Source organism: Eschrichtius robustus, chromosome 10, assembly GCF_028021215.1.
Source record: "Eschrichtius robustus isolate mEscRob2 chromosome 10, mEscRob2.pri, whole genome shotgun sequence".
NCBI lineage: Eukaryota > Metazoa > Chordata > Mammalia > Artiodactyla > Eschrichtiidae > Eschrichtius > Eschrichtius robustus.
This window is the reverse complement of record NC_090833.1, coordinates 89,267,306-89,295,067: the sequence shown is the minus strand read 5'-3', so window position 1 is coordinate 89,295,067 and position 27,762 is coordinate 89,267,306. Positions and strand designations below refer to the sequence as shown.

Genomic DNA, 27,762 nt, shown 5'->3' with positions numbered 1-27,762 from the left:
ACAGAAACTAAGCAGTTTTTATTTTTTCTAGGATAAGTGAACTTTCCCCTAAATGAGTGGGGAAAGTGGTTCAAACTGTGGAAGGTGATGACAGGACCTTTGGAATCAGACAGCATAGGTTCAGAGCTCAGCACCAGCGTTAACTTGTTCTGTGAGGTGAAGAAAAATTTAAACCTTCTAAGCCTGACTTTTTGTCTGGTAACAGGAAATAATAAGACCTACTTCCCAGAGCTATTTATATCATTAAATAAGATAATTTTCAAGATCTCAGTAGCAACTGCAAAGCATGATTCATCACCCACTGTTACTTCTGTGTGATGTCAACACCCGATGAGTGAACAGACCAGGGACCGTGAAATCCACACGTCTGGGCTAGATTCGTGGATTTCCCCATTATTAGCTCTGTGACTGTGGGTAAGTCTCTAAGCCCCTCAGACTCACTTTTTCATTCACAAATACAGAAATAATAAAACCTACCACAATATTCTGAGAATTAAATGAGATAACATTTAGTACTATACTCGATGCAAGTCGATAATTTGAATATAGAATGACGAGGACGATGATGAGTGTTTTCCCACAGGCCACATATTATGTTAAGTGTTTTAGATGCTAATCTCATTTACTTCTCACAACAATCTTTTTTTTTGTAGAGAAACTTAAGCTTTAGAAAGGTTATTTAAGTTCCCCAAGGTCACATAGACTCAAGGCCACTTCCTTCCTTAATTGTTAGCTATTTGCCTAGTAATTATTGGCATCCCTCCTTCATGACTTAGTGTCATTTCAATTAATTCAGATAAATCCCAGAGGAAAAAACAGGGCTGAGTTATTATGGGCACATTCAATATAAGCATTTTTTTCTTATTAGTCTTCTTTTACTTAAAATGCTCAGCTATCTCAGAACTCACTCGTACTGCCACAGGCAGTCTTTTATTTCACCTGAGCCTTTTTTTAAGACCCAAATATCATACAGTGGGCAAAAATCTGAGGTGGCTTTGAAGTATATTAATTGCAGGGAAAACTATGGAGAGGGACTCAAGACAAATTTAAATAGCCTTTAAGAGGAGAGGGGAGGTTAAAGAGAAAATGTTTTCTGAAAAAGTGTTAAACTGAGGAGAAGTGCTTTCACATAATCCCCCAACTTCCAACTGCAAAGGAGGAGATGGTAAAAAACTCACTTTACTATCATCCAGGGGGGCCCAAAGGTGGGATGGGAGGAGAAACCCATCAAAATATCTCAGAGGCACCATCAGTTGCAGTCATCTTAGCAACTGGTACTAGGAACATCACTCCTAAAGTTATTTTCACTATGGGTGAAAAAGACAACCTGAGAGGAGATGAAGTGATAGCTGTGTCCCCTGACACTTGTAGAGGCAGAATTTCCAGGTGATGGGATCAGCATTTGTGTGGAATGGGGGGAGGGTGCCTCTAGTTTGTGTATGTGTGTTTTGGTTCTTATCGTGATGCACATAAAACTGATAATGGTGGGCACCTTTCATAAAGGTACTGGAGAGAAGAAGGGAAGTTTGTCTTAATTCAATAATCATAAAATAATCTTGGAAAAAAGTTAATCTAGTTCTGTTTTGAGAAAGAACTAATGGTTTGCATATCACTCAGAACAAATTTAACCAGGGCTTATGCTTCTCACATTACCCAGCTCTTCCCATGAGTTGCCATCTTTCTGATGGGCTGACTGGGAAGTGTGACTGTGATGAGCACAGGCTTTGGAGTTGGGTAGGGTTTGAGTCCCAGCTCCATCACTATAGATTAGGTGACTTTGGGCAATGGCTTGCCTCTTTGCACGTCTTCTGTCAAATGTGGATAAGAATAGCGTTGTAAGAAATGAATGCAAGATATAAAGCATTTTGAAAAATGATGGTATTCAGTAAATACTCAATAAAGAGCATAAAAATAAGCCAGAGATCACAGACTAGCAGCCCACCAGTCAGTAGCAGAAGGCATGGCAGCAGGTTTTCTCTGGTCCCTTCATGGGGGCATGAATTCACTTCATACCTGAACTCGCTTATTTCTTATTTCTGTGACTTATTTCTTATTTCTATGACTATAAAATCACCACTGATCTGTCCCACAGGAGATCACAGTGGTTTTGCCTTCTTCCTGACTCTACTCAGAAAACAACTTGGGAAAGTAATGCCTTTTCACTCTCATTGGAGCCCCTACAGTGGCAGCACCACATACATAGTTGAAGGACCAGGTGAAGATGCAGAGAAAGTAACTATCAGTGCTTAGGTTTCTCATCAGTACCCTTAAGAAAAACTGGACACCTTTTATTTTCTGTTCCCTGTCTCATTTTGATATTTTCCTGAAAAAATACTTTTCTAAAGTTACTGCCAATTCTGTTTCTTAAGGGTACAAAGGAGAGGATACCAGCTCCTACATGCTGCTCACAGCACAGTATATAATGCAACAGATGTAAAACAACTAAAAAAAGAAGTTGGGGTGGCATAGCTCATGCAAAACAAAATGCATTTCCTCTTATAGAAGTTCTTACAAGTTGTCATGATCCTAAATGCTGAAGTTCAATTTCCCAGCAGTTTCCAGCAAAACAAGCACTTAGGTTATGAATTAACATGGGAGGATTGAGTCCAAACTTTAGCAGAGTGGCAACTGTCAACTTTAGTAAGGCAATCACTTCTTAAACATATTGGGCATCACTTAGTGAATGTAATTATAAGCTCTGACAACAAAGGTCCCCAAATATAGCATCCTAAGTGATATAAGGGTGAAACATCACCAAGAGCTTTTGCTAAAGTGTTCTCTGTCCACAGTCCAACCCTAGGCCTTGGACAAGAAGGGAAGCCTCTTATCCTTGAGGTGTAAGGGTTTCTAGTTCTGCAATAGAGATAAATAAACCTTAAATATGGTCTGAGTCAAGAAGGAGCAAAGCATTTAATATCATTTATAAAATAGAGACAATGAGAGCTTATTTAGGTGATGGTTCAAATTCAGTTAACATTTTTGATCTCTTACCAGGGATGGGACAATAGACTGTGAGCTCCCTGAGGGCAAGCATGTATTGTATTGGTAGATGAACATTTGGAGAATGAATGGCAGTGTATTAGGTGCTTTCCTCTATATTGCCATGTTTAAACTCTAGTTCATGGATAACGAAACTGGGGTTCAGAGCACCTGAAGGGGTTATTGCCTAAAGTCACAGTAGTGACAACAGTCCTCTGTCCTCCTTCTTAGCTCCCTGGCCATCCTGGCTGTCAGAGCACAGCCTCCAGGTCTGGTGAGTGAGACCAAAACCGAAGTTGTGTTTGGTAGGTAGCTGTGTCCACATGTCCTCTAGTGAGTGAGGTGAGGGTTGGTAGAAAATTTCAATCCCAGTTGCTGCTGGGATGACAGCAAGAACCAGTCTGGACAGTGAGGATGCTATTTGCACATTCAGGTTTGGAGGCAGGAATGGGTAGGAAGAAGGGAGGCAGAGAGAAAGTGAAATAGTTCAGGATGCCCTTCAGGGAGAGCCAGGGGAGGAGGTTTTGAGAAAAGCTAAGGAAGAAAGACATAAAGCTAAAGCTGCAGATAGTGAATGCATCCCTTACGAGGAGCAACTAGGGAGCCGTCAGACTGCATGTAGCCAAAAACCCTCTTTTCTTCAGCAAGCACAGTGTTCGCCTCCTTGAATGGGATGTCTTGAAGCAGAGCATGTGCTCTGCAGATGACCACAGTGCCCACTGCTCCCTGTTGCTCAGGTCTAGTAGCTTCACTTCCTTATGAGTAAAGGGAGCCTGGCCTGACCCCTGAGAACGTCTGAGTTCAACCCCTCCTCAAGTCCTCCCAAAGGTCACAGCCTCAGAAGTGCTTCCTGACCCAAAGGGAACAGGAAGCAGAGCCAGCATGCATCAGATTCTTCAGAGACTGCTGCCTGATTTCCCAAAGGCTTACGCTGATTTAATTTATTCCTTGGATGTATAGATACCACCCTGCTTTCAGCTGTTTCTCTTAACCTAGCTCAAAATTACACAACTACAATGTTTTTTAGAATAAATCCTCCTTCCATATCTAAACTACACCTTTTATCCAAATGGATTGTGTGTGAAATGACATGATGGAATGATGATGTGAGCAGTCTGTGTTCCTGAATAGACCTCTTTTTTTTAAAAATGAAAATCTCTTTAGAAAAAAATATTAATTCAAAATTTCAAGAAAAAAAAATTTAATGAATTCCTATTAGACCAAATTATCCTTTTTTGAATACCAGATACCTAATATAAATTTTAAATTTTTAGGGACATTTTGTAATAAAAGAATGTGTGAATGAATCTTGCATTGCCTTTTGTCTACTTAAATTGCAAGTCTGCATTAACATCTTCCTCCCAGTTCAAAGCAAGTGCTACTTTCTTATCTAGCATTTATAGAGGCAGAGGTCACATCAGGAAAATGAGAGGCTTAGACACTCCTGCAGCTTGAAATTCACAGGAAACCTAATTGCACACATCTTAGACTCTAGTTCTATGAAATAAAATTTAAAATATGGTACATACTTTTTAAAGTCTGACATATGCTCTTGTTAACAACTCTTTTTTTTAATTGGAGTATAATTGCATTACAATATTGTGTTAGTTTCTGCTGTACAATGAAGTGAATCAGCTATATGTATACCTATATCCCCTCCCTCTTGAATCTCCCTCCCACCCCACAGCCCATCCCACCCATCTAGGTCATCAGAGAGCACCGAGCTGAGCTTCCTGTGCTTTATAGCATGTTCCCACTAGCTAGCTATTTCACACATGGTAGTGTATATGTCAATCCCGATCTCCCAATTCGTCCCACCCTCCCCTTCCCACCTTTTGTCCACATGTCCATTCTCTATGTCTGCATCTCTATTCCTGCCCTGCAAATAGGTTCATCTGTATCATTTTTCTAGATTCCACAAATATGCCTTAATATACGATATTTGTTTTTCTCTTTCTGGCTTACTTCACTCTGTGTGGCAGACTCGAGGTCCATCCACATCTCTACAAATGACCCAAGTTTTTTCCTTTTTATGGCTGAGTTATATTCCATTGTATGTATGTATCACATCTTCTTTATCCATTCATCTGTTGTTGGACATTTAGGTTGTTTACATGTCCTGGCTATTGTAAAGACTGCTGCAGTGAATATTGGGGTACGTGCATCTTTTTGAATTATGGTTTTCTCAGGGTATATGCCCAGTAGTGGGATTGGTGGGCCATATGGTAGTTCTATTTTTAGTTTTTTAAGGAACCTCCAAACTGTTCTCCACAGTGGCTGTATCAATTTACATTCCCACCAACAGTGTAAAAGGGTTCCCTTTTCTCCACAACCTCTCCAGCATTAATTTTTTGTAGATTTTTTGATGATGGCCATTCTGACTGGTGTGAGATGATACCTCATTGTAGTTTTGATTTGCATTTCTCTAATAATTAGTGATGTTGAACATCTTTTCATGTGCCTCTTGGCCATCTGTATGTCTTCTTTGGTGAAATGTCTATTTAGGTCTTCCAGCCATTTTTTACTTGCATTGCTTGTGTTTTGATATTGAGCACCATGAACTCTTTGTATATTTTGGAGATTAACCCTTTGTCTGTTGCTTCTTTTGCAAATATTTTCTCCCATTCTGAAGGTTGCCTTTTCATCTTGTTTATGGTTTCCTTTGCTGTACAAAAGCTTTGAAGTTTCATTAGGTCCCATTTGTTTATTTTTGTTTTTGTTTTCATTACTCTAGGAGGTGGGTCAAAAAAGATCTTGCTGTGGTTTATGTCAAAGAGTGTTTTTCCTATGTTTTCCTCTAAGAGTTTTATAGTGTCCAGTCTTATATTTAGGTCTTTAATCTATTTTGAGTTTACTTTCGTTTATGGTGTTAGGTAGTGTTCTAATTTCATTCTTTACATGTAGTTGTCTGGTTTTCCCAGCACCACTTATGAAGAGGCTGTCTTTTCTCCATTGTATATTCTTGCCTCCTTTGTCATAGATTAGGTGACCATATGTGTGTGGGTTATCTCTGGGCTTTCTATCCTACACCATCGATCTATATTTCTGTTTTTGTGCCTTTACCATACTGTCTTGATTACTGTGGCTTTGTAGTATAGTTTGACTTGAGGGAGACTGATTCCTCCAACACCGTTTTTCTCTCTCAGGATTGCTTTGGCTATTTGGAGTCTTTTATGTTTCCATACAAATTGTAAAATTTTTTGTTCTAATTCTGTGAAGAATGCCATTGGTAATTTTATAGGATTGCATTGAATCCACTCTTGCCACTCTTATTCAACATAGTTTTGGAAGTCCTAGCCATGGCAATCAAAGAAGGAAAAGAAATAAAAGGAATCCAAATTGGAAAAGAAGAAGTAAAACTGTCACTGTTTGCAGATGACATGATACTATACCTAGAGAATCCTAAAGAAGCTACCAGAAAACTACAAGAACTAATCAGTGAATTTAGTAAGGTTGCAGGATACAAAATTAATGCACAGAAATCTCTTGCATTCCTATACACTAACAACAAAAAATCGTAAAGAGAAATTAAGGAAACAATCCCATTTACCATTGCAACAAAAAGAATAAAATACCTACTTTTACCTACCTAAAGAGGCAAAAGACTTGTACTCAGAAAACTATAAAACACTGATGAAAGAAATCAAAGATAACATAAATGGATGGAGAAATATACCATGTTCTTTGATTGGAAGAATCAATATTGTGAAAATGACTATAGATTCAATGTTAACAACTCTTTCAATGTCAGGTGACTAGGAATTTATTAGAAATCTGTGCACTGAATCCATTAGCCAAGGACAGAAAATAAATGGGAAATATGTGCTTACAGGAGAGAACATGTGCTCCCATCAGGCTGCAGGACGGGCCCTGCTCCACTTTTCAGAGCTCAGGCTCAGAGAGAACCTGGAGAGCCCCAGGGTACAGTGCCCTCCCACACACTTCTGGCACAGTTTTGCCCAAGTCAGTTGTGGCTACATAAATGACCAGATGAATAGAAGGTGGATCTAGGAGGAAAAATAGGAGTGGATTAAAAAAAAATCTTTACAGAATACTCAAAGTGACCTTCAGTTCCAGAAAACAAAGTTTATTCCTACTTTAGGACATTTATACATCTCTACAAGTGGGAAGGTCTTGCCACCTCTGGCACAGGTGTCAGTCTGTTATTATAAATGTAATATAAATAAAATATTCTATGTTATTCTGTATTATAAATAATTCTATATTATAAATTGCATATTCTATAGCATAAAATATTATAATTCTATAATATAGAATTACCATTCTATATTATAAATATGAAATAATAAATGGGTTATTTATTCCCTGAAAGCTTTTCTAAACTTCTCTCTCACCCCCAATCCTCTGGGCTGCTACCCCCAGGCAATCCAGCTTGAATGGGATCACTGGGACTCTGTAGCGAGGGAGTGAAGGTCCAGCTCCTTTCCAGTCTCCAGCCAGGGACAAAGCTCTTCTCTGAGCAGGCACTCACCAGCAGGCAGAAAAGGATTTGTTTTGCAGTCCTTTTTGTCTACCTGTCCACCAGAGCCACTAAGATCTGGAAAATGGGCAATGTTCAGGCAAAAAGTAAATGTTTTTTAGTAGTAAACATGTATACTTCCAAATACAGTCACCATTTCTTGTGATGAGGATTGCTAGAATAGAGGGCATCCACTTTGAAGATGGACAGACCTAGATCCAAATTTCTGCTCTTTCATGTTCAGTTATGAGGCTATATGCAAATTCTGCCTCTCAGTTTCCTCACCTGAACCATGAGTTCAGAACCACCCATCTCACAGAGTTGTAGTGAGGATCAAATGGGACAGTGTGTAAGAAAAGCCTATTGCACATTATATGCTCAATAAATGGTAGATGTTATTATGTGAGGAAGGATGGAAAGAACATAACATTTTCTGGGTGCCTGTTTTTTGCCTTGCATTGTGTTTAGAGCTTTGCATACACCATCTTGTTCTACACACACACACACACAAAGCTGTGAAGTAATTGTTAAAGGATAATTTTTAAAGTTAAAACCATGACTCTTATACAAATATAAAATGAACTTGTAACAAATATTTTACTTAACTTACAATAATTAATGAGAAAACTAGTAAGATACTACAACTGATTCAAGGAGAATTAAAAAAACACATATATAGACAATCAAGAATGTTAAAATGAATTTATAAGTAGATGAAAATTGGTTGATATTCACAGGGATATCAATCGCATTCCACTGGACAAAATATATTTGAATATGTTCAAAAATCATTTGCATTACTATACTTTTTCTATAATTTACAGAGTTGTAAAATAGCTCAAAGTCATGAAAGGGACAGGCCCTTGTAGAATCAGATAATCTGGAAGGGTTATCAGACGTCCTTTGTATTTTTGTTCATTTCAGAATGTTTCACAGTATATTCTGGCATTAACCATTATTATCCCCATTTGCAGTTGACAAACAAAATCATAGTGACTATGTGATTTATCTACAGGCACAAGAAGTGTAATTGGCAGTGTATGGATTCAAACTCATCTTTCATCACTCCAAAATTAGAGTGGCTTTATTTGAAGTACTTGGATTTGTTTTTTCTTTTATTTTCAGAGGATGAACAATCAATACATACGCCGAGAAGTCTTCTGTTGTGAAACTTGTCATGAGCTCAAAAGCTTCTGGGAGAAAGAAATTAGCAAACAGACTGGTTACCGGGAACTGGAGGAAGATCGTCAGGGAAGGAGTGCCCTGAGAAAGTATGTGGATTGTGGATTCAAGTATGTGGAAAGTATGTGGATTCAAGTATTCAAGTATGTGGAAAGTATGTGGATTCACTATTTTTTAAGGTAGATTTCCTCAGAAATATACCAGATGTGAAGATGGGGAAACTGAATTGTTTTCATTACCCACTGTTCTAATAATGCAAATATTGGAGGTGGTATGGTCAAGTCGGTGTAGCCACAAGACAAAAGGAGAATGAGGTTTAGAAGGAAGACATTTATTATACACACAGCTTTCAGAGAGAGTGTCACTGCATACCATGCAGGCCCACAGGATAAGCACCAGGTTTTGGCCAGGTGGCAGAAGATGAAAGCAGAGGGAAAGTCTAAGCCAGAGCCTTTATCAGGGTTTCCAAGGAAAAGGAAAGAAAAGGCAGAGTAAACAGTTTAGGATTGGCTAGTTTGAATAATTCCTGAGAGTTGTGGGATTTAGGGATTGTCTCTAGTTGTCTGGTGCCTGGCCTGGTCCTGGGATGATATAGGGCAGGGGAAATATGGCTTTATCTATGAGAGTTAGATAAGGAGGTGGTTAGGGCCACAGACTCAGGATTGGTTGACATGCAGAAGAAAGGGCTAGCCCTGTCAAGGGCAGCCAGAAAGCTTTCTAAGATGTCAAAATATCATAAAATATAGAAAATTAAAGACATGATTAATTCATCTACTCATTTAGTCTTGCTACCATCTATATCAGAGTTTCCCAACCTCAGCACTACTGACATTTAGGGTCTTATAATTCTTTGTTACTGAGGCAGCTGTCCTATGCTTTGTAAGATGTTTAGCAGCATCCCTCAAAACATTAGATGCTGGTAGGACTCCCCTGCCACATTGTGACAACCAAAAATATCTCCTGACATTGCCAAATGTCCCCTGGAGGGCAAAGTTGCCCCTGATTGAGAATCAATGACTTATAGATATGAACAAGCTTTTCTTGGTGTAAACAAAAATTAGTTTCTGTTATTTATATCTTAATGAACTGAAAAAATCTCTTCCTCACCCTGCCTCTGTTGCAATCCTCAGCACACGAGGATACACTAAATTTCAGAGTCAGGTCAACAGATGTGTATAAGTGTGAAAGATACCACATCTGATATGATACATATTAAGATTCTTGGGGGAAGAATAATGTGATCTTCCTCTTACTGGCAGTTGAACTTGTTCTAGTCAAAGAAGTCTGCTGAGAGGGGAACATTTATTTATATGAGAAGACGTGTCACAAGTGTCAACATCGCTCTGACTAAAAGGGCAAGCACCTGCCCTCACACATGTAGTGCCCTGGAGCAGACGGATCAGCTCAACTTTTCAGGGACTCTCTGGGTTCTCTGTCCCTAAAATGGGAACAGCCAACAAGGCTGTCTATTTGCTGAGATGCCCACTTACAAGTGGAATCGCACCTGTGTGTTCTGCTTGACAGCAAGGCATGTGCTTCCATGTTTCTGAGTATGCTGAGCTACAAACATGTGTAATTCACATATGTTGCACCAACATTAACTTCTAAAAACTTTTCTTCAGCTCCTGAGGGGAAATAGCCTCTCTCTATATCCAGAGAAGAGCTCTACCATTATTCCAGTTACATTCCTGGTTGTCCAGCAAGAAAACCCAGGTTTTTCTAAATGCTAAAAGAGTTACATGTTAGAGCATACAGTCCTGAAGAGTCCAGGGGAGCAAGAAGAGTCAGTTGTATGGTCCCTGCCATCTTCCTCCCCTAGTCCTGGTGCACAAGCCCACTGGGAGCCAGACCCCCACATGAGCCCTGTACTGCATCTTCCTTTCCAGAAGCCCTGGGGTGTGGGAATAAGAGCAAAATTTGCAATATGATCTGATTTTTTTAATATATAGATGCAGTTTATCCATATGTATAGGGAAAGACTAGAAGAAAATACTCAAAAATATTAAGAGGGTTATTTTTGACTGGTGGAATGGCAAATTTTGTGTGCACGTGTTCTTCTATTTTTTCCAAAGTTTCTAAAATGACACTGTACCATATTATAATTAGGAAAAAAGTAGCCATTTGCAAATGGTCCATAGAACAAATGAATTAATTATCCAGGCTCTAATGTGCCCCCTAAAAAGACTCCCTTCAGAGTTTGGAGCAGTTTTCTCTTCCTTCTATAGCCAAGAGAATAAATCTTCAAAATGTGCTCATCATGAAACGTTTTAGCATTGTCTCCCCCAAATAAATGTTTGAAGATGGAGACAGAGCTGCTGCCTTGCTCAGAGAAGAGGAAAATCAGCAGAGGCTGGGGGAGGAGAGGCACCTTCTATGGTCTCCTCCTCTGTTCTTGAGTCTCATTTACCAGAGCTGTTGCCCCCTATCAACTATGAATATAAAACTCAAAAAGCCTTCTTAATTTGGTAAACAATGAATGACAACATAGTGGTTTTGTTATTATTTTTGTTAAAAAACAAAAACAAAACAAAAAATACAGCCACATATATCCCAGATGAACCAAGTTGCACAGAAAGAATATAAATATTTTTAAACCAAAACCAGCCTGTCAGAATATTTTCTTAAATATTGCTTATGTAAGCAAACAGTTTGAAATATTGTCCTAGAATAATTATCTTCCAGGATACACTTGACCAGACCAATGAATGGCATAAAACCTCGGGTCCCTATTTCACCTAAGGCTATAGCTTTCCAAAATGCTTATATGTAAGTGAATAACCTGAGACACACACATAACACTGACACCTTTTGTTATTTTACCCTCCATTTATAAAAGTGGCGATTTCAAGCCACTGTGCAATCAAGAAATGTTCTAAATGAACAGTAGAAGACAAAAACCTCAAAAAAAAAAACCTCAAAATTTTCCACCAATGCCTTTGCTGACAGTAGAACAGAGCCAATAATGCCTTATGTTCCTCAGCTGGGCTAACCTGCAAGGCCTTGTGCCAAAGCTGAGTAGAGTGGAAACAGGTGTTTCACCATGGACATGCTCATTAGCACATGCCTACGGGTTCACTGACTGAGAGGAATGCAACCAGAGCTGCAGAGAATCCATTTACCCTAGGAACACATGTGTGTGGAAGAAACCCTGGAGGTAAGATCACAAGGCAAAGTGGGTGGCCTCAGAACTAGAAACCCTCTTACTCTCTCTGAGTCTGGCTAGAAAGAAGCAACACAGCAGGCGTCAGTCCCCTGGAGAAGTTGAAATCTGTGTGCAAATAACTGATTGAGGCAATTTGAGAGAAGTCAAGTGTACTGTAGGTACAACGAACAAATCTCCTGGTGTGTTGGGACAGTCCAGGTGTACGTATATCAATTTGTTATAATTATGAATTGTGCTCCCTTTTATTTCCAAAGTATCTCAATTTAGATGATAAATTATATGAACACCTAAGCCTAAATAACCAGGCTGTGACTATAACTGAGTAAATGTACAATGCTTATATGAAAATAATAATGTTTTAATGCAAGAAGTATGATCTTCAAAATACCTCTTCAGAATTTAGCAGAGCTCAGAGTGTCTAAGTGAGGAGAGGGGTTTATCAGACCTCACCCCAAGACCACTCACCTCCTTCTGCTTTGATTCCTACTTATCAGTTATGTCAATCAGGATGCTTTCAGAAGCAGGTAACAAAATATCCAACTCATAATCTCCAAGCCAGATGAAATCATCATTTCAAACTTTTTATAAGATTTTGTCTACGAAAAATAACCAGTGAGAAAAATTTTAGTTAGTTTTTCTCATTCAAACTGAAGGGGTGAGGTATATGGCTGGTAAACTGAGTTGTTCAGAGCAGTATGCTGAGCTGCCCTGTGACCAGATCCAGCTGGTGAGCTGAAGGTCAAAGGGAACCAGGATCAGGCCCATCTTTCCCCACTATGGAAAAACCACTGTAAAGGCATGTTCCTTATTACACAGGAATAGGAGCAGCAAAAGCATCATCTGACCTTTCATATTAAAACAAAAGCACAGAGATTATGATTATAGTGTGAAATCTGAATTGGGAGATCAAGGACTCAGTAGATTACAAATTCCTTGATGACAAGGATTATTATTTTACTGCTCTTCTTTACATATTGGGGTAGCCACAGAGGTGCTCTAAACTTGCAATGGGGAGAAAGTTGACTAAGAGCCCTAGGTGCTGCCTTTCTGGATCTGCCATTTTATTTGAGCTGAGGCCACATTTACCACTGACTGCTCTGGCCAATGACTGAGCATGGCAGGGGTAGCTAGTCCTGGGAAATTCCTGTGTGACAGAACTCCTCTACTGGGAAACTTTTACCCAGGGACTCCTCATCAGCTCAGCTAAGCTTTCTCAGAACTATGCTGTGGTTCGGGCCTTTTCCTACCCAATCATTCCTTCCTTCTCACTCTCCTTTCACAGGTGTTAGACCAGCATGCTAATCTGAAGGCTATCCCTTACCATTTCTGTTTCTTCCCCCCAACCCCTGATTTATTTTTCATGGTTGATTCCTTCGAATCTGCTTCTTGGAGGACCCAAACTGACACATATCTTTAGGGCCTAGCAAGCACATGATAGAAAAAAAAAAAACAACTAATTATGTGCCCAATTGATCTTCTGTGGTTCTTAGTAAGGACATTGTGATTCTGGCTTATGGTTCTTTAAAAAAGTCCTCCTTTCTAGTCACATCCCATACTTATCAAGCAGAATCTGTGTTCCTAGATATTAATTACAACTCCTCCACAAATCAGATGAATCTAGAACAATAAATAGTAAATATCATTTGGTCTCCATTTGAAAAGTGAGGTCAATATTTCTAGGCTTAAGGAAAAAAATGTTCTCTTCAAATTTAATGTCAGCTTTATTGTTCCTCTACTGTATCTGACTCTGCATACCAATTTTTAAGCATTATCTTTCTCATATTGACCTTCCTTACTACAAAAGAAAAGAACCATATATACACTTATATTCACCAGCTTACTGAGAGCACAAAGATAAAGAGAAGCAACATGGTGATGAAAGATATTGACCAGAAAGGGGCAGGAAACAGTCTAAATACTCATAAAATAGGATTTAATGGGAACTAGGTAGATAGTGGCATCTATGATCCATCTGGCAATAAATGGTGATATAGCTAATACAAAAAGTGAATAAATGTGTCATAAACCCCAGATTCCTAAATTCTGTCCCTAGAATAAATTCATCATTCCAAATGTGTTGATTTGGTTCCTCCAAGAAGCAGAGGGCAAGATGAAATTAGATGGGTGTGAGATTTATTGCAGGAAGCACCTGTGAGAGAAAAATGGGAAGCAAGTTATGGTGTGTTGGTAAACATTTAACGACTGGCTCTCTGTGGAAAAAATGTATACACATATATATGTACATAAGTTTATTATAAATTTTACTTGTATAAAGATGTGTGACATATACTTTACAAATAATAAGAAAACATGCAATGCTCTTTATTACACATTTCATATATCCAACTGATTCTCACAGCATCCTTCTATTGGTTTTTGCCAACCTTTTGTCTCTATAGCCAACCTATGGTTGCAATTCAGCTATGATGGGACAAAACCAGACAACGAATAAATGCTTAATTACTATACAATTCAGCAAAGTCAGATTGTTAAGGATGATAGTTTTCTAGTGCTGGAAGAGTTTTTCCACATTCTTTTTTTGCCATTCACAACATAATAGTTACAGAAGACAGGGCACACTTCTAAGTTTAATTTGCATTATTAAGATTTTCTCCTTCACTTTCTTAAATCTAGATGAGGGGTCAGCAAATATTTCCTATAAAGGACAAAGTAGTAAATATTTTGGGCTTTGTGGGTCATGTGCTCTATGTTGCAACTACTCAATCCTGCCGTTGTATGAAAGCAGTCACAGAAAATATGTCACAAATGGGCAGGGCTGTGTTCTGATAAAACTTCATTTACAAAAACAGGCAACTGGCCAGCAGGATCTCTGAGTAACACATTTTCATGCCCACCACACCAAGGAAAAGTTAAAGCCCCTTTAATTAATGATGAATTCTCATTATATTATGTCCCTACAGTTCAATGAAACATACAGGCAGCAACCTTTATTACTGAGCTTTAAAACACCCCAGGTGACAAAAGCCATGTACATTTGGAGGCAGATTTATTTACAGAGCCTTTCAGAGATGCTTAACGGGAGCTTGTGAGCTTGTCTATTTCCCAGGTTGGAGAGGTTGATTGCAAATAAAATAACAAGATAATTACTTAATACCCATAATGAAGGAAAATAATTATTAAAATTACTAATAAGTGGATCTCAATACAAGGTCATATAAAGAAAAATGTGCATGGACCTATGTCCACTAATGGGAGAGCAGCCGTTACATGTTTTATCTTCCCTTTCAAACCGGCAAACTATATTTCTATGTCATTCATTCTATTTAAAGTTGAGGTAGAATGAGGATGATATCCCCCCATGTCCCTATTCTCTCAATATTTCAACTTTCAATCCTTGGTTGCTAATGTGCTTAAGCAACATCACCACCAAACAACAGGCTAACATTCCAAATTCTTTCCATTCTTTCTTGGGACCATAATTGAGCAGAGTTTTATGTAAGAAGTTTCTTGGAGTCAGTTTGATAATAGGTGTCTACAGCTTTCAAAATATTTATACCCTCTAGTTATTCACCTCTGGGGATCTCTTCAAGGAAAGTAGACTGGTATATGGAAAGAGTATTAATTATTATCATACCCATTTTAGGGTTATTTACAAGAGTAAAAAATTAGGTTGAATCTAATTTTTCTTTATTCATTATTGTGTATTCTAATTTATCCATAATAATCATGCATTGCTTTAGCATTGTTATGAATTGTGTCCCCCCAGATTCATATGTGGAAGTCCTAACTGCCAGCACCTTAGAATGTGACTGTATTTGGAGATAGGGCCTTTAAAACAAGTGACAGTTAAAGTGAGAGCTTTTAGGGTGGGACCTGATCCAAGTAACTGTTGTCCTTATAAGAAGAAGAGGTTATGATACACAAAGAGACACCAGGGATGCACAAACACAGAGGAAAGGCCATATGAGGATGGAGCAAGAAGGACATCTGCATGTAAAAGAGAGAGGCCTTGGGAGAAATCAAACCTGCTAACATCTTGATCTTGAACTTTCACCCTCCAAAACAGTGAGACAATAATTGTCTGCTGTTTAAGCTAACTAGCCTGGTATTTTGTTATGGTAGCCCTATTAAATGAATAAAATGATTTATCCAACTTAAGAAACTAACCAAGCATATACATTTTTTTAAACATCTTTATTGGAGTATAATTGCTTTACAATGGTGTTAGTTTCTGCTTTATAACAAAGTGAATCAGCTATACATAAACATATGTCCCCGTATCTCCTCCCTCTTGCGTCTCCCTCCCACCCTCCCTATCCCACCTCTCTAGGTCTTCGCAAAGCACCAAGCTGATCTCCCTGTGCTATGCGGCTGCTTCCCACTAGCTATCTATTTTACATATGGGAGTATATATCAGTCCATGCCACTCTCTCTTCGTCCCAGCTTACCCTTCCCCTTCCCAGTGTCCTAAGGCCATTCTCTAGGTCTGCATCTTTATTCCTGTCCTGCCCCTAGAACCTTCAGAACCATTTTTTCTTTAGATTCCATATATAAGTGTTAGCATACGGTATTTATTATTCTCTTTCTGACTTACTTCACTCTGTATGACAGACTCTAGGTCCATCTACCTCACTACAAATAACTCAGTTTTGTTTCTTTTTATGGCTGAGTAATATTCCATAGTATATATGTGCCACATCTTCTTTATTCATTCATCTGTCAATGGACACTTAGGTTGCTTCCATGTCCTGGCTATTGTAAATAGAGCTGCAATGAACATTGTGGTACATGACTCCTTTTGAATTATGGTTTTCTCAGGGTATATGCAGAGTAGTGGGATTGCTGGGTCGTATGGTAGTTTTATTTTTAGTTTTTTAAGGAAACTCCATACTGTTCTCCATAGTGGCTGTATCAATTTATGTTCCCACTAACAGTGCAAGAGGGTTCACTTATCTCCACACCCTATCCAGCATTTATTGCTTTCAGATTTTTTGATGATGGCCATTCTGACCAGTGTGAGGTGATACATCATTGTAGTTTTGTTTTGAATTTCTCTATGATTAGTGATGTTGAGCATCCTTTCATGTGAATGTTGGAAATCTGTATATCTTCTTTGGAGAAATGTCTATTTAGGTCTTCTGCCCGTCTTTGGATTGTGTTGTTTGTTTTTTTGGTATTGAGCTGCAAGAGCTGCTTGTAAATTTTGGAGATTAATCTTTTGTCAGTTGCTTCATTTGCAAATATCTTCTCCCATTCTGAGGGTTGTCTTTTCATCTTGTTTATGGTTTCCTTTACTGTGCAAAAGCTATTAAGTTTCATTAGGTCCCATTTGTTTATTTTTGTTTTTATTTCCATTTCTCTAGGAGGTGGGTCAAAAAGGATCTTGCTGTGATTTATGTCATAGAGTGTTTTTCCTGTGTTTTCCTCTAAGAGTTTTATAGTGTCTGGCCTTACATTTAGGTCTTTAATCCATTTTGAGTTTATTTTTGGGTATGCTGTTAGGGAGTGTGCTAATTTCATTCTTTTACATGTAGTTGTCTAGTTTTCCCAGCACAAGTTATTGAAGAGGCTATCTTTTCTCCATTGTATATTCTTGCCTCCTGTATCAAAAATGAGGTGACCATATGGGCGTGGGTTTATCTCAGGGCTTTCTATCCTATTCCATTGATCTATATTTCTGTTTTTGTGCTGGTACCATACTGTCTTGATTACGGTAACTTTGTAGTATAGTCTGAAGTCTGGGAGCCTGATTCCTCCAGCTCCGTTTTTCTTTCTCAAAATTGCTTTGGCTATTTGAGGTCTTTTGTGTTTCCATACAAATTGTGAAATTTTTTGTTCTAGTTCTGTGAAAAATGCCAGTCGTAGTTTGATAGGGATTGCATTGAATCTGCAGATTGCTTTGGGTAGTATAGTCATTTTCACAATGTTGATTCTTCCAATCCAAGAACATGGTATATCTCTCCATCTGCTTGTATCATCTTTAACTTCTTTCATCAGTGTCTTATAGTTTTCTGCATATAGGTCTTTTGTCTCCTTAGGTAGGTTTATTCCTAGTTATTTTATTCTTTTGGTTGCAATGGTAAATCGGAGTGTTTCCTTAATTTCTCTTTCAGATTTTTCATCATTAGTGTATAGGAATGCAAGAGATTTCTGTGCATTAATTTTGTATCCTGCTACTTTACCAAATTCATTGATTAACTCTAGTAGTTTTCTGGTTGCAACTTTCGGATTCTCTATGTATAGTATCATGTCATCTGCAAACAGTGACAGCTTTACTTCTTCTTTTCTGATTTGAAATCCTTTTATTTCTTTTGCTTCTCTGATTGCTGTGGCTAAAACTTCCAAAACTATGTTGAATAATAGTGGTGAGAGTGGACAACCTTGCCTCTTTCTTATCTTAGAGGAAATGGTTTCAGTTTTTCACCATTGAGAATGATGTTGATGGTAGATTTGTCATATATGGCCTTTATTATGTTGAGGTAAGTTCCCTCTATGCCTACATTCTGGAGGGTTTTTATCATAAATGGGTGTTTAATTTTCTCAAAAGCTTTTTCTGCATCTATTGAGATGATCATATGATTTTTCTCCTTCACTTTGTTAATATGGTGTATCACATTGATTGATTTGCGTATATTGAAGAATCCTTGCATCCCTGGGATAAATCCCACTTGATCATGGTGTACGATCATTTTAATGTGCTGTTGGATTCTGTTTGCTACTATTTTGTTGAGGATTTTTGCATCTATGTTCATCAGTGATATTGGCCTGTAGTTTTCTTTCTTTGTGACATCTTTGTCTGGTTTTGGTATCAGGGTGATGGTGACTTCATAGAATGAGTTTGGGAGTGTTCCTCCCTCTGCTATATTTTGGAAGAGTTTGAGAAGGATGGGTGTTAGCTCTTCTCTAAATGTTTGATAGAATTCGCCTGTGAAGCCATCTGGTTCTGGGCTTCTGTTTGTTGGAAGATTTTTAATCACAGTCCCAATATCAGTGCTTGTAATTGGTCTGTTTATGTTTTCTCTTTCTTCCTGGTTCAGTCTCAGAAGGTTGTGCATTTCTAAGAATTTGTCCATTTCTTCCAGGTTGTCCATTTTATTGGCATATATTTGCTTGTAGTAGTCTCTCATGATCCTTTGTATTTCTGCAGAGTGTGTTGTAACTTCTCCCTTTTCATTTCTAATTCTATTGATTGGAGTCTTCTCCCTTTTTTTCTTGATGAGTCTGGCTAATGGTTTATCAATTTTATCTTCTCAAAGACTCAGCTTTTAGTTTTATTGACCTTTGCTCTTGTTTCCTTCATTTCTTTTTCATTTATTTCTGATCTGATCTTTATGATTTCTTTCCTTCTGCTAATTTTGGGTTTTTTTTTTTCTTCTTTCTCTAATTGATTAGATGTAAGGTTAGGTTGTTTACTTGAGATGTTTCTTGTTTCTTGAGGTAGGATTATATTGCTATAAACTTCCCTCTTAAAACTGTTTTTGCTGCATCCCATAGGTTTTGGGTCATTCTGTTTTCATTGTCATTTGTTTCTAGGTATTTTTTTGATTTCCTCTTTTATTTCTTCAGCGATCTCCTTGTTATTTAGTATTGTATTGTTTAGCCTCCATGTGTTTGTATATTTTACAGATGTTTTTCCTGTAATTGATATCTAGTCTCAGGGTGTTGTGATCAGAAAAGATACTTGATACAATTTCAATTTTCTTAAATTTACCAAGGCTTGATTTGTGACCTATGATATGTATCCTGGAGAATGTTCCATGAGCACTTGAGAAGAAAGTGTATTCTGTTGTTTTTGGATGGAATGTCCTATAAATATCAATTAAGTCCATCTTGTTTAATGCATCATTTAAAGCTTGGGTTTTCTTATTTATTTTCATTTTGGATGATCTGTCCATTGTGAAAGTGGGGTGTTAAAGTCCCTTACTCTGATTGTGTTACTATCCATTTTCCATTTTATGGCTCTTAGCATTTGCCTTATGTATTGAGGTGCTCCTATGTTGGGTGCACAAATATTTACAATTGTTATTTCTTCATCTTGGATTGATCCCTTGATCATTATGTAGTGTCCTTCTTTGTCTCTTATAATAGTCTTTATTTTACAGTCTATTTCACCTGATATGAGAATTTCTGCTCCAGCTTTCTTTTGATTTCCATTTGCATGGAATATCTTTTTCCATCCCCTCACTTTCAGTCTGTATGTGTCCCTAGGTCTGAAGTGTTTCTCTTGTAGACAGCATATATATGAGTCTTGTTTTTGTATCCATTCAGCCAGCCTATGTCTTTTGGTGAGAGCATTTAATCCATTTACATTTAAGGTAATTATCAATATGTATGTTCCTATTACCGTTTCTTAATTTTTGGGGTTTGTTATTGTAGGTCTTTTCCTTCTCTTGTGTTTCCTGCCTAGAGAAGTTCCTTTAGCATTTGTTTTAAAGCTGGTTTGGTGGTGCTGAATTCTCTTAGCTTTTACTTGTCTGTAAAGGTTTTAATTTCTCTGTCGAATCAGAATGAGATCATTGCTGGGTAATCTTGGTTCTCAGTTTTTCCCTTTTGTCATTTTAAATATGTCTTGCCACTTCCTTTTGGCTTTCAGAGTTTCTGCTGAAAGATCAGCTGTTAACCTTATGGGGATTTCCTTGTATGTTATTTGTTGTTTTTCCCTTGCTGCTTTTAATATTTTTTCTTTGGATTTAATTTTTGATAGTTCGATTTATATGCATTCTGGCATGTTTCTCCTTGGATTTATCCTGTATGGGAATCTCTGCCCTTCCTGGATTTGATTGACTATTTCCTTTCCCATATTATGGATGTTTTCAACTATAATCTCTTCAAATATTTTCTCAGTCCCTCTCTTTTTCTCTTCTTCTTCTGGGATCCCTATAATTAGAATGCTGGTGAGTTTAATGTTGTCCCAGAGGTCTCTGAGACTGTCCTCAATTCTTTTCATTCTTTTTTCTTTATTTTGCTCTGCAGTAGTTATTTCCACTATTGTATCTTCCAGGTCACTTATCCGTTCTTTTGACTCAGTTATTCTGCTATTGATTCCTTCTAGAGAAGTTTTAATTTCATTTATTGTGTTGTTCATCAATGTTTGTTTACCCTTTAGTTCTTCTAGGTCCTTATTAAACGTTTCTTGTATTTTCTCCATTCTATTTGCAAGATTTTAGATCATCTTTACTATCGTTACTCTGAATTCTTTTTCAGGTAGACTGCCTATTTCCTCTTCATTTGTTTGGTCTTGTGGGTTTTTACCTTGCTCCTTCATCTGCTGTGTGTTTCTCTGTCTTCTCATTTTGCTTAACTTACTGTGTTTGGGGTCTCCTTTTCGCAGGCTGCAGGTTCGTAGTTCCCGTTGTTTTTGGTGTCTGTGCCCAGTGGCTAAGGTTGGTTCAGTGGGTTGTGTAGGTTTCCTAGTGGAGGGGGACTGGTGCCTGTGTTCTGGTGGATGAGGCTGGATCTTGTCTTTCTAGTGGGCAGGACCACGTCCAGTGGTGTGTTTTGGGGTGTCTGTAACCTTATTATGATTTTAGGCAGCCTCTCTGCTAATGGGTGGGGTTGTGTTCCTGTCTTGCTATTTGTTTGGCATAGGGTGTCCAGCACTGTAGCTTGCTGGTTGTTCAGTGGTGCTGGGTCTTAACGTTGAGATGGGGATCTCTGGGAGAGTTTTCACCATTTGATATTACATGGAGCTGGGAGGTCTCTTCTGGACCAATGTCCTGAACTCGGCTCTCCCACCTCAGAGGCACAGGCCTGACACCTGGCCGGAGTACTAAGACCCTGTCAGCCACACGGCTCAGAAGAAATGGGAGAAAGAAAGAAAAAAGAAATAAAAAGAAAAAAAATTATTAAAGTAAAAAATTTAAAAAGTATTAAAATTAAAAAAATTAGGTGATTTAAAAAGAAAGAAAGAAAGAAGAGAGCAATCAAACCAAAAAACAAATCCACCATTGATAACAAGCGTTAAAAACTATATTTAAAAAAAAACACAGTAAAGCAGACAGACAGAACCCTAGGAGAAATGGTAAAAGCAAAGCTATACAGACGAAATCACACAAAGAAGCATACCCATACACACTCACAAAAAGAGAAAAAGGAAAAAATATATATATGTATATATTTTTAAAAAAGGAAGAGAGCAACCAAATCAGTAAACAAATCTAGCAATGATAATAAACTCTAAATACTAAACTAAGGTAAACATAAAACCAGAAACCAGTCAGTCGCATACAGCAAACCTCAAGTCTGCTGTTGCTCCCAAAGTCCACCGCCTCAATTTTGGCATGATTCGTTGTCTATTCAGGTATTCCACAGATGCAGGGTACATCAAGTTGGTTGTTGAGATTTAATCTGCTGCTCCTGAGGCTGCTGGGAGAGATTTCCCTTTCTCTTCTTTGTTCGAACAGCTCCTGGGGTTCAGCTTTGGATTTGGCCCCACCTGTGCATGTAGGTCTCCTGAGGGCATCTGTTCCTGCCCAGAGAGGATGGGTTTAAAGGAGCAGCTGATTAGTGGGTTCTGGCTCACTCAGGCAGGGGGGAGGTCTGGGTACGGAATGTGGGGTGAGCCTGTGGCAGCAGAGGCCGGCGTAACATTGCAACAGCATGAGGTGCACCGTGTGTTGTCCTGGGGAAGTTGTCCCTGGATCACGGGACCCTGGCAGTGGTGGGCTGAACAGTCTCCTGTGAGGGGAGATGTGGATAGTGACCTGTACTTGCACACAGGTTTCTTGGTGGCTGCAGCAGTAGCCTTAGTGTTTCATGCCCATCTCTGGTGTCTGTGCTGATAGCCGTGGCTCACACCTGTCTCTGGAGCTCGTTTAGGCGGTGCTTTGAATCCCCTCTCCTTGCACACCCTGAAACAATCTCTTGCCTCTTAGGCAGGTCCAGACTTTTTCCTGGACTCCCTCTCAGCTAGCTGTGGTGCACTAGCCCCCTTCAGGTTGTGTTCACACAGCCAACCCCAGTCCTCTTCCCGGGGTCTGCCTCCGAAGCCCGAGCCTCAGCTACCAGCCCCCACCTGCCCCGGCGGGTGAGCAGACAAGCCTCTCAGGCTGGTGAGTCCTGGTTGGCAGCGATCCTCTGTGTGGGAATCTCTCCACTTTGCCCTCTGCAACCCTGTTGCTGCGCTCTGCTCTGTGGCTCCGAAGTTTCCTCCGCCCCCTGCCACACCCCATCTCCACCTGTGCAGGGGCTTCCTAGTGTGTGGAAACTTTTCCTCCTTCACCGTTTCCTCCCAGAGGTGCAGGTCCCATCCCTATTCTTTTGTCTCTGTTTTTTCTTTTTTCTTTTGCCCTACCCGGGTACGTGGGAGGTTTCTTGCCTTTTGGGTAGTCTGAGGTCTTCTGCCAGCATTCAGTAGGCGTTCTGTAAGAGTTGTTCCACATGTAGATGTATTTCTGATGCATCTGTGGGGAGGAAGGTGATCTCCACATCTTACTACTCTGCCATCTTGAAGGTCTCCTCAAGTGTATACTTTTTAATACTAGTGTCCTTCACACTTAGGCTCCTAGACCTGCTCTCCAGAGAAAACTGACATCAATAGTTTCTCATATATCTCTCTCCAAAACTTTAGTTTTTATAAGCAAATAAATAAGTGTGCTGTATTTTTATGCAAAATGGGACCTACACAATCTTCAATATTCTGCACCTTCCTTTTTTAATTTTTTAAAAAATTTTTATTGGAGTATAGTTGCTTTACAATATTGTTATTTTATACTGTACAGCAGAGTGAATCAGCTATACATATACACATATCCCCTCATTTTTGGATTTCCTTCTCATTTAGGTCACCACAGAGCACTGAGTAGAGTTCCCTGTGCTATAAAGTAGGTTCTCATTAGTTATCTATTTTATACATAGTATTAATATGCACCTTCCTTTTTTAACTTATGTTATCTTGGAAGTTTTTCTATATCGGCACTTTCAGTACTTCTTTAATGTTTTCCACAATAATGATGTGACAATTAATTTAAACAATCACACTGAAGGACATTTAGGTTGTTTTTCATTTTTTAGCTTTACAAACAATATTGTAATAAGAATACTTGTACATACATTTTTCATACATGGATAAGCATTATGGGATAAGTTCACAGAAATGAAGATGTTATGTCAAAAGATGAGTGTTTTAAATTTTGATAGCTATTGCCTCCTTGTCTTGCAAAGAGGTTGTTTTAATTTAAACTTCCACTCTAAGTATGGGAATGCCAATTCCCACAGTCACTCACACTGTGTGTTGTCAAACTCTTAACCATTGTTAATCTGACAGGTGAAAATGGCATCTCACTGTTTTAAACTGAATTTAATTAATTACAGGTTTTGTTGAGATCTTTTCATATGCATAGGAACTAGCTGGATTTCTTCTTCAGAAACTGCCTTTGTATAGCCTCTGCCTGTTTGATTATAGACTTTCTTTTTCTTAATTGATTTATAAGCACCATGCATTTCTTTTCTTTTTGTGTACAGATCTATGAGTTTGACGAATGCTCAGAGTCATGTAATCACCACAGTCAAGATATAGAATAGTTCCATCATTCTGAAAAATTTCCTTATGCTTCTCCTTTGTGGTCAAATCCTTTCCCAATTTCCAGTCCATAGCAACCACTGATCTGTACTTCATCCCTATAGTTTTGCCTTTTCCAGAATGTCATAAATGAATTATACAGTATGTAGTCTTTTGTGTCTGGCTCTTTTCATTTAGCACAGTGTACTTGGGATTTATTCTTCTTGTTGTGTGTATCAGTTGTGTATATCCATTCCTTCTCATTGCTGAGTACTTTTCTGTGGTAGGGATGTATCACAATTTGGTGATCCACTCTCCATTGAAGGACATTTAAGTTGTTTCCAGTTTTTGGTGACTATAAATAAAAGTGCTATAAACATTCACATATAGATTTCTGTGTGAACATAAATTTCTATTTCTCTTGAGCAAATAGGATTGAAATTACTGGGTCATATGGTAAGTGTATGGTTAACTGTATAAGAAACTGCCAAACTGTTTTACAAACTGACTGCACCGTTTTGCATTTTAATAACAATGTAAAAGAGTTCCAGTTACTCAGCATCCCGGCCAACACTTGGCTTGAGTTTTGTTGTGAGGGTTTTTTGGTTTGGGGGGTGGGGGTTGGTTTTTGGTTTTGCCAGGGGAGGTAGGGGGAAAGAGTTGGTTTTGTTTTTTTTTTTGTTTGTTTTGGTTATTCTATGAGGTAAGTGGTACCTCATTGTGGTTTTAGTTTGCATTTTCCTAATTATGTTGAGCATCTTTTACGTGTTTATTTGCCACCTATATAACTTCTTTAGGAAAATGTCTGTTCAAATATTTTCCCCATTATGTTATTTTCTTATCATTGAATTTGAAACTATATATATTCTGGAAATAAGTCCCTTATCAGATATGTGACTTGCAAATATTTTCTCCCTGTTTGTGGCTTGTCTTTTATTCTCTTTACAGTATCTTTTACAGAACAAATTGTTTTAATTTTGATGAAGTCCCAAATTTTTTATTCTTTTATGAATCATGCTTTTTGTAATGTATATAAGAATTTTTTCCTTATCCCAAGGTCATGAAGATATTATTTTGTGGCTTTTTTCTTGAAGCCTTGGTCTTACAGTTTACATTTATGTCTATGATCCATTTTTAGTTAATTTTGTATAAGATGTGGAGTGTGGATCAAAGTCCACTTTTTAATATGGATATATAATGTTCCAGCATCATTTATTTAAAAAAAAATACTATCCTTCCTCCATTGAGTTGCCTTTGTACCTTGTCAAAAATCAATTGGCTATATTTGTGTATGTTTATTTCCAGACTATTCTGTTCCATTGATCTATTTCTTCCTTCGCCAATGCTACACTGTCTTGATGATGGTAGCTTTATATTAAGCCTCAAAATCATGTAGTATGAGTCTCCCAACCTTCTTCTACTTTAAAATTGTTTTGGCTAATTGACTTCTTTTGCCTTTCCATATAAAATTTAGAATCAGCTTGTTGATAGCTACAGAAAAGTCCTGCTGGGATTTTGATTGATATTACACTGAATCCACATACCAATGTAGGAAGGAATAAATTTTGGAGAAAACTACATATTCATAGACTGCTCATTACTCTATTGATTTTTTCTTCATTAATTTGTAAAAGCCATTTATTTCTTCAGAAGGAGAAATATTCTAATATTCTTCAGAAGGAAAATAAACCAAAAAACAAAAAACTTCTCTGGACCAGCAGATGTGTAGACAAATGCACTAACCACGTATATTGTTTCCCCTCCTCAGGCTCAGAGAAGAATGGAAGCAGAGACTGGAGAAAAGGCTGGGTATGCTGGACAATCCTGATGGGAAGGAAAAGCAGGCAAACACTGTGGGCTGAGAGCTTCCTGCCTCATCCGCTTCAAAGATAACAAGCCACCAAGAGCACTTTTCTAAGAGAAAAAACTAGCACCCAAATTATGTTGACTTACTAAGCAGGCCACTCTCTATTTGCTCTCCCATTTGTGAGACGATTTACATGTGAAACCTCCCCCAGTGCTAATGGGAGTCTTTATCCAACTCAATCCTCCCTGCCACAGAGGACAGGATGACCTCCAAAGGGATAAGAAGCTCAGGTTATCTAATATAAAAATCTCTTTGAGTTAACATGAAATGTAATTTATTTCCACATTTTCTTCTCATTTAAAAAATCTTATTTTATCCAAGCTTACCAGGGGCAATGACCTTGTTGGGAAACTGGCTTACCTAGGTCTTCTGGAAAAACAAAGTCATACAATCTGTTTTCCTGTTCTCCCTTTTTTGTGAAGACAGAAATGCTACTGCTTACAGAAAGAAAGCTGTTATTATGAAAAGAATAATTTTTTAACATTATGGTTTGAAAATGAACTGAACTAAATTATTTTCTCTTCATATAAATTGGGTTTTTTAAAAATAAACATTTAATTAGAAACATGCAGTGAAAGCAAAGTAATGCTTAATAAACTTGGTTGTCGTGCCCTCACTGGTGTGTGCCCTGTGTTAACTCCCTCATGCCTGTCGTGGTTAGTTCTCTGCTGCTATAGCAAGTGTCAGCTCCAAGCTGTCTTTAGAATGTTTTGGAATTTAAAGTCACTTTCACTGCAGCCTCCTCTCAGGCCCAGAGCATGATCATGGTCACAGATCAGGAGGGATTCTGTCAATCACAGGAACTAGGGCTCCTCTGCTCCTCTACCCAGGGATTCCTCACAGGGGACAGGAGCAGAGTGGGAAGCCTGAGGCAGCCAAGGAGCACAGATGGCCAGAGGGACCCAGAGAATGACACAGACAATGCTGGGGAGGGTATCACAGCACTCACAGATGCTATGTGGTGGCATAAACTGCTGTCCCGATAAAACTAAAAGAGATCCTTATGGCTGAGAGGTCCACAGGGTGGCAGGAGGTTTGGAGAGGTGATTCCACATCCCCACAGTTATGAGATCCAGGGTACAATGTTCAGGTCTTTGCTATAGGCTCTTATCCAATTCAGATATAACAACTAAGCAATAAATTACAGCTGGGAAAATCTGAGCAAAGTTTGGGAAAAGAAGCTAATAATAAAACAGAATTTTAGTAAGGACAGAGAACCATGGGAATAGATATCAGGATACATAACCACATCTGAGAGTCAGAGAAAGCCCCCTGAGAAACTGATATTTAAGCTGAGACTTATAAAAATGAGTAAGAGTCATGCGGAAGAAAAGAAACAGCATGTGTGAAGAACTAAAGAAGAGCAGGAGGGCTGCAGGGTGGAGGGGGCCTGGGGGTCCTGGGAGGTGAAGAACCAGGAAACATGTGTCTGTGACACAGAATGAGGAGGGCAGCTGTTTTATAGGAGGGTGGAGACATGAGCAGGGGCCTCTGGAGCCCAAGCTAAAGATCCTGCATTGATCCACAGGGGATTAGGAAGCCATTGACAGATTTTAGGTAGAGAAATGAACAGATTAGGTTTGCATTTTTAATTTTTTCAGATTTTGTCTATACATACATATGTATATAAT

General features: G+C 38.5%; 1 protein-coding gene across 1 annotated transcript; it reads left to right on the top strand.

Moving 5' to 3' along the window:
• The first annotated feature begins 8,587 nt into the window (after nucleotides 1-8,587).
• On the top strand, nucleotides 8,588-26,126 carry FAM240B (family with sequence similarity 240 member B). The gene is made up of 2 exons (XM_068553929.1): nucleotides 8,588-8,730; nucleotides 26,033-26,126. The coding sequence occupies exons 1-2, from the start codon at nucleotides 8,588-8,590 to the stop codon at nucleotides 26,124-26,126; spliced, it is 237 nt and encodes a 78-aa protein (XP_068410030.1).
• The last annotated feature ends 1,636 nt before the right edge of the window (nucleotides 26,127-27,762 follow it).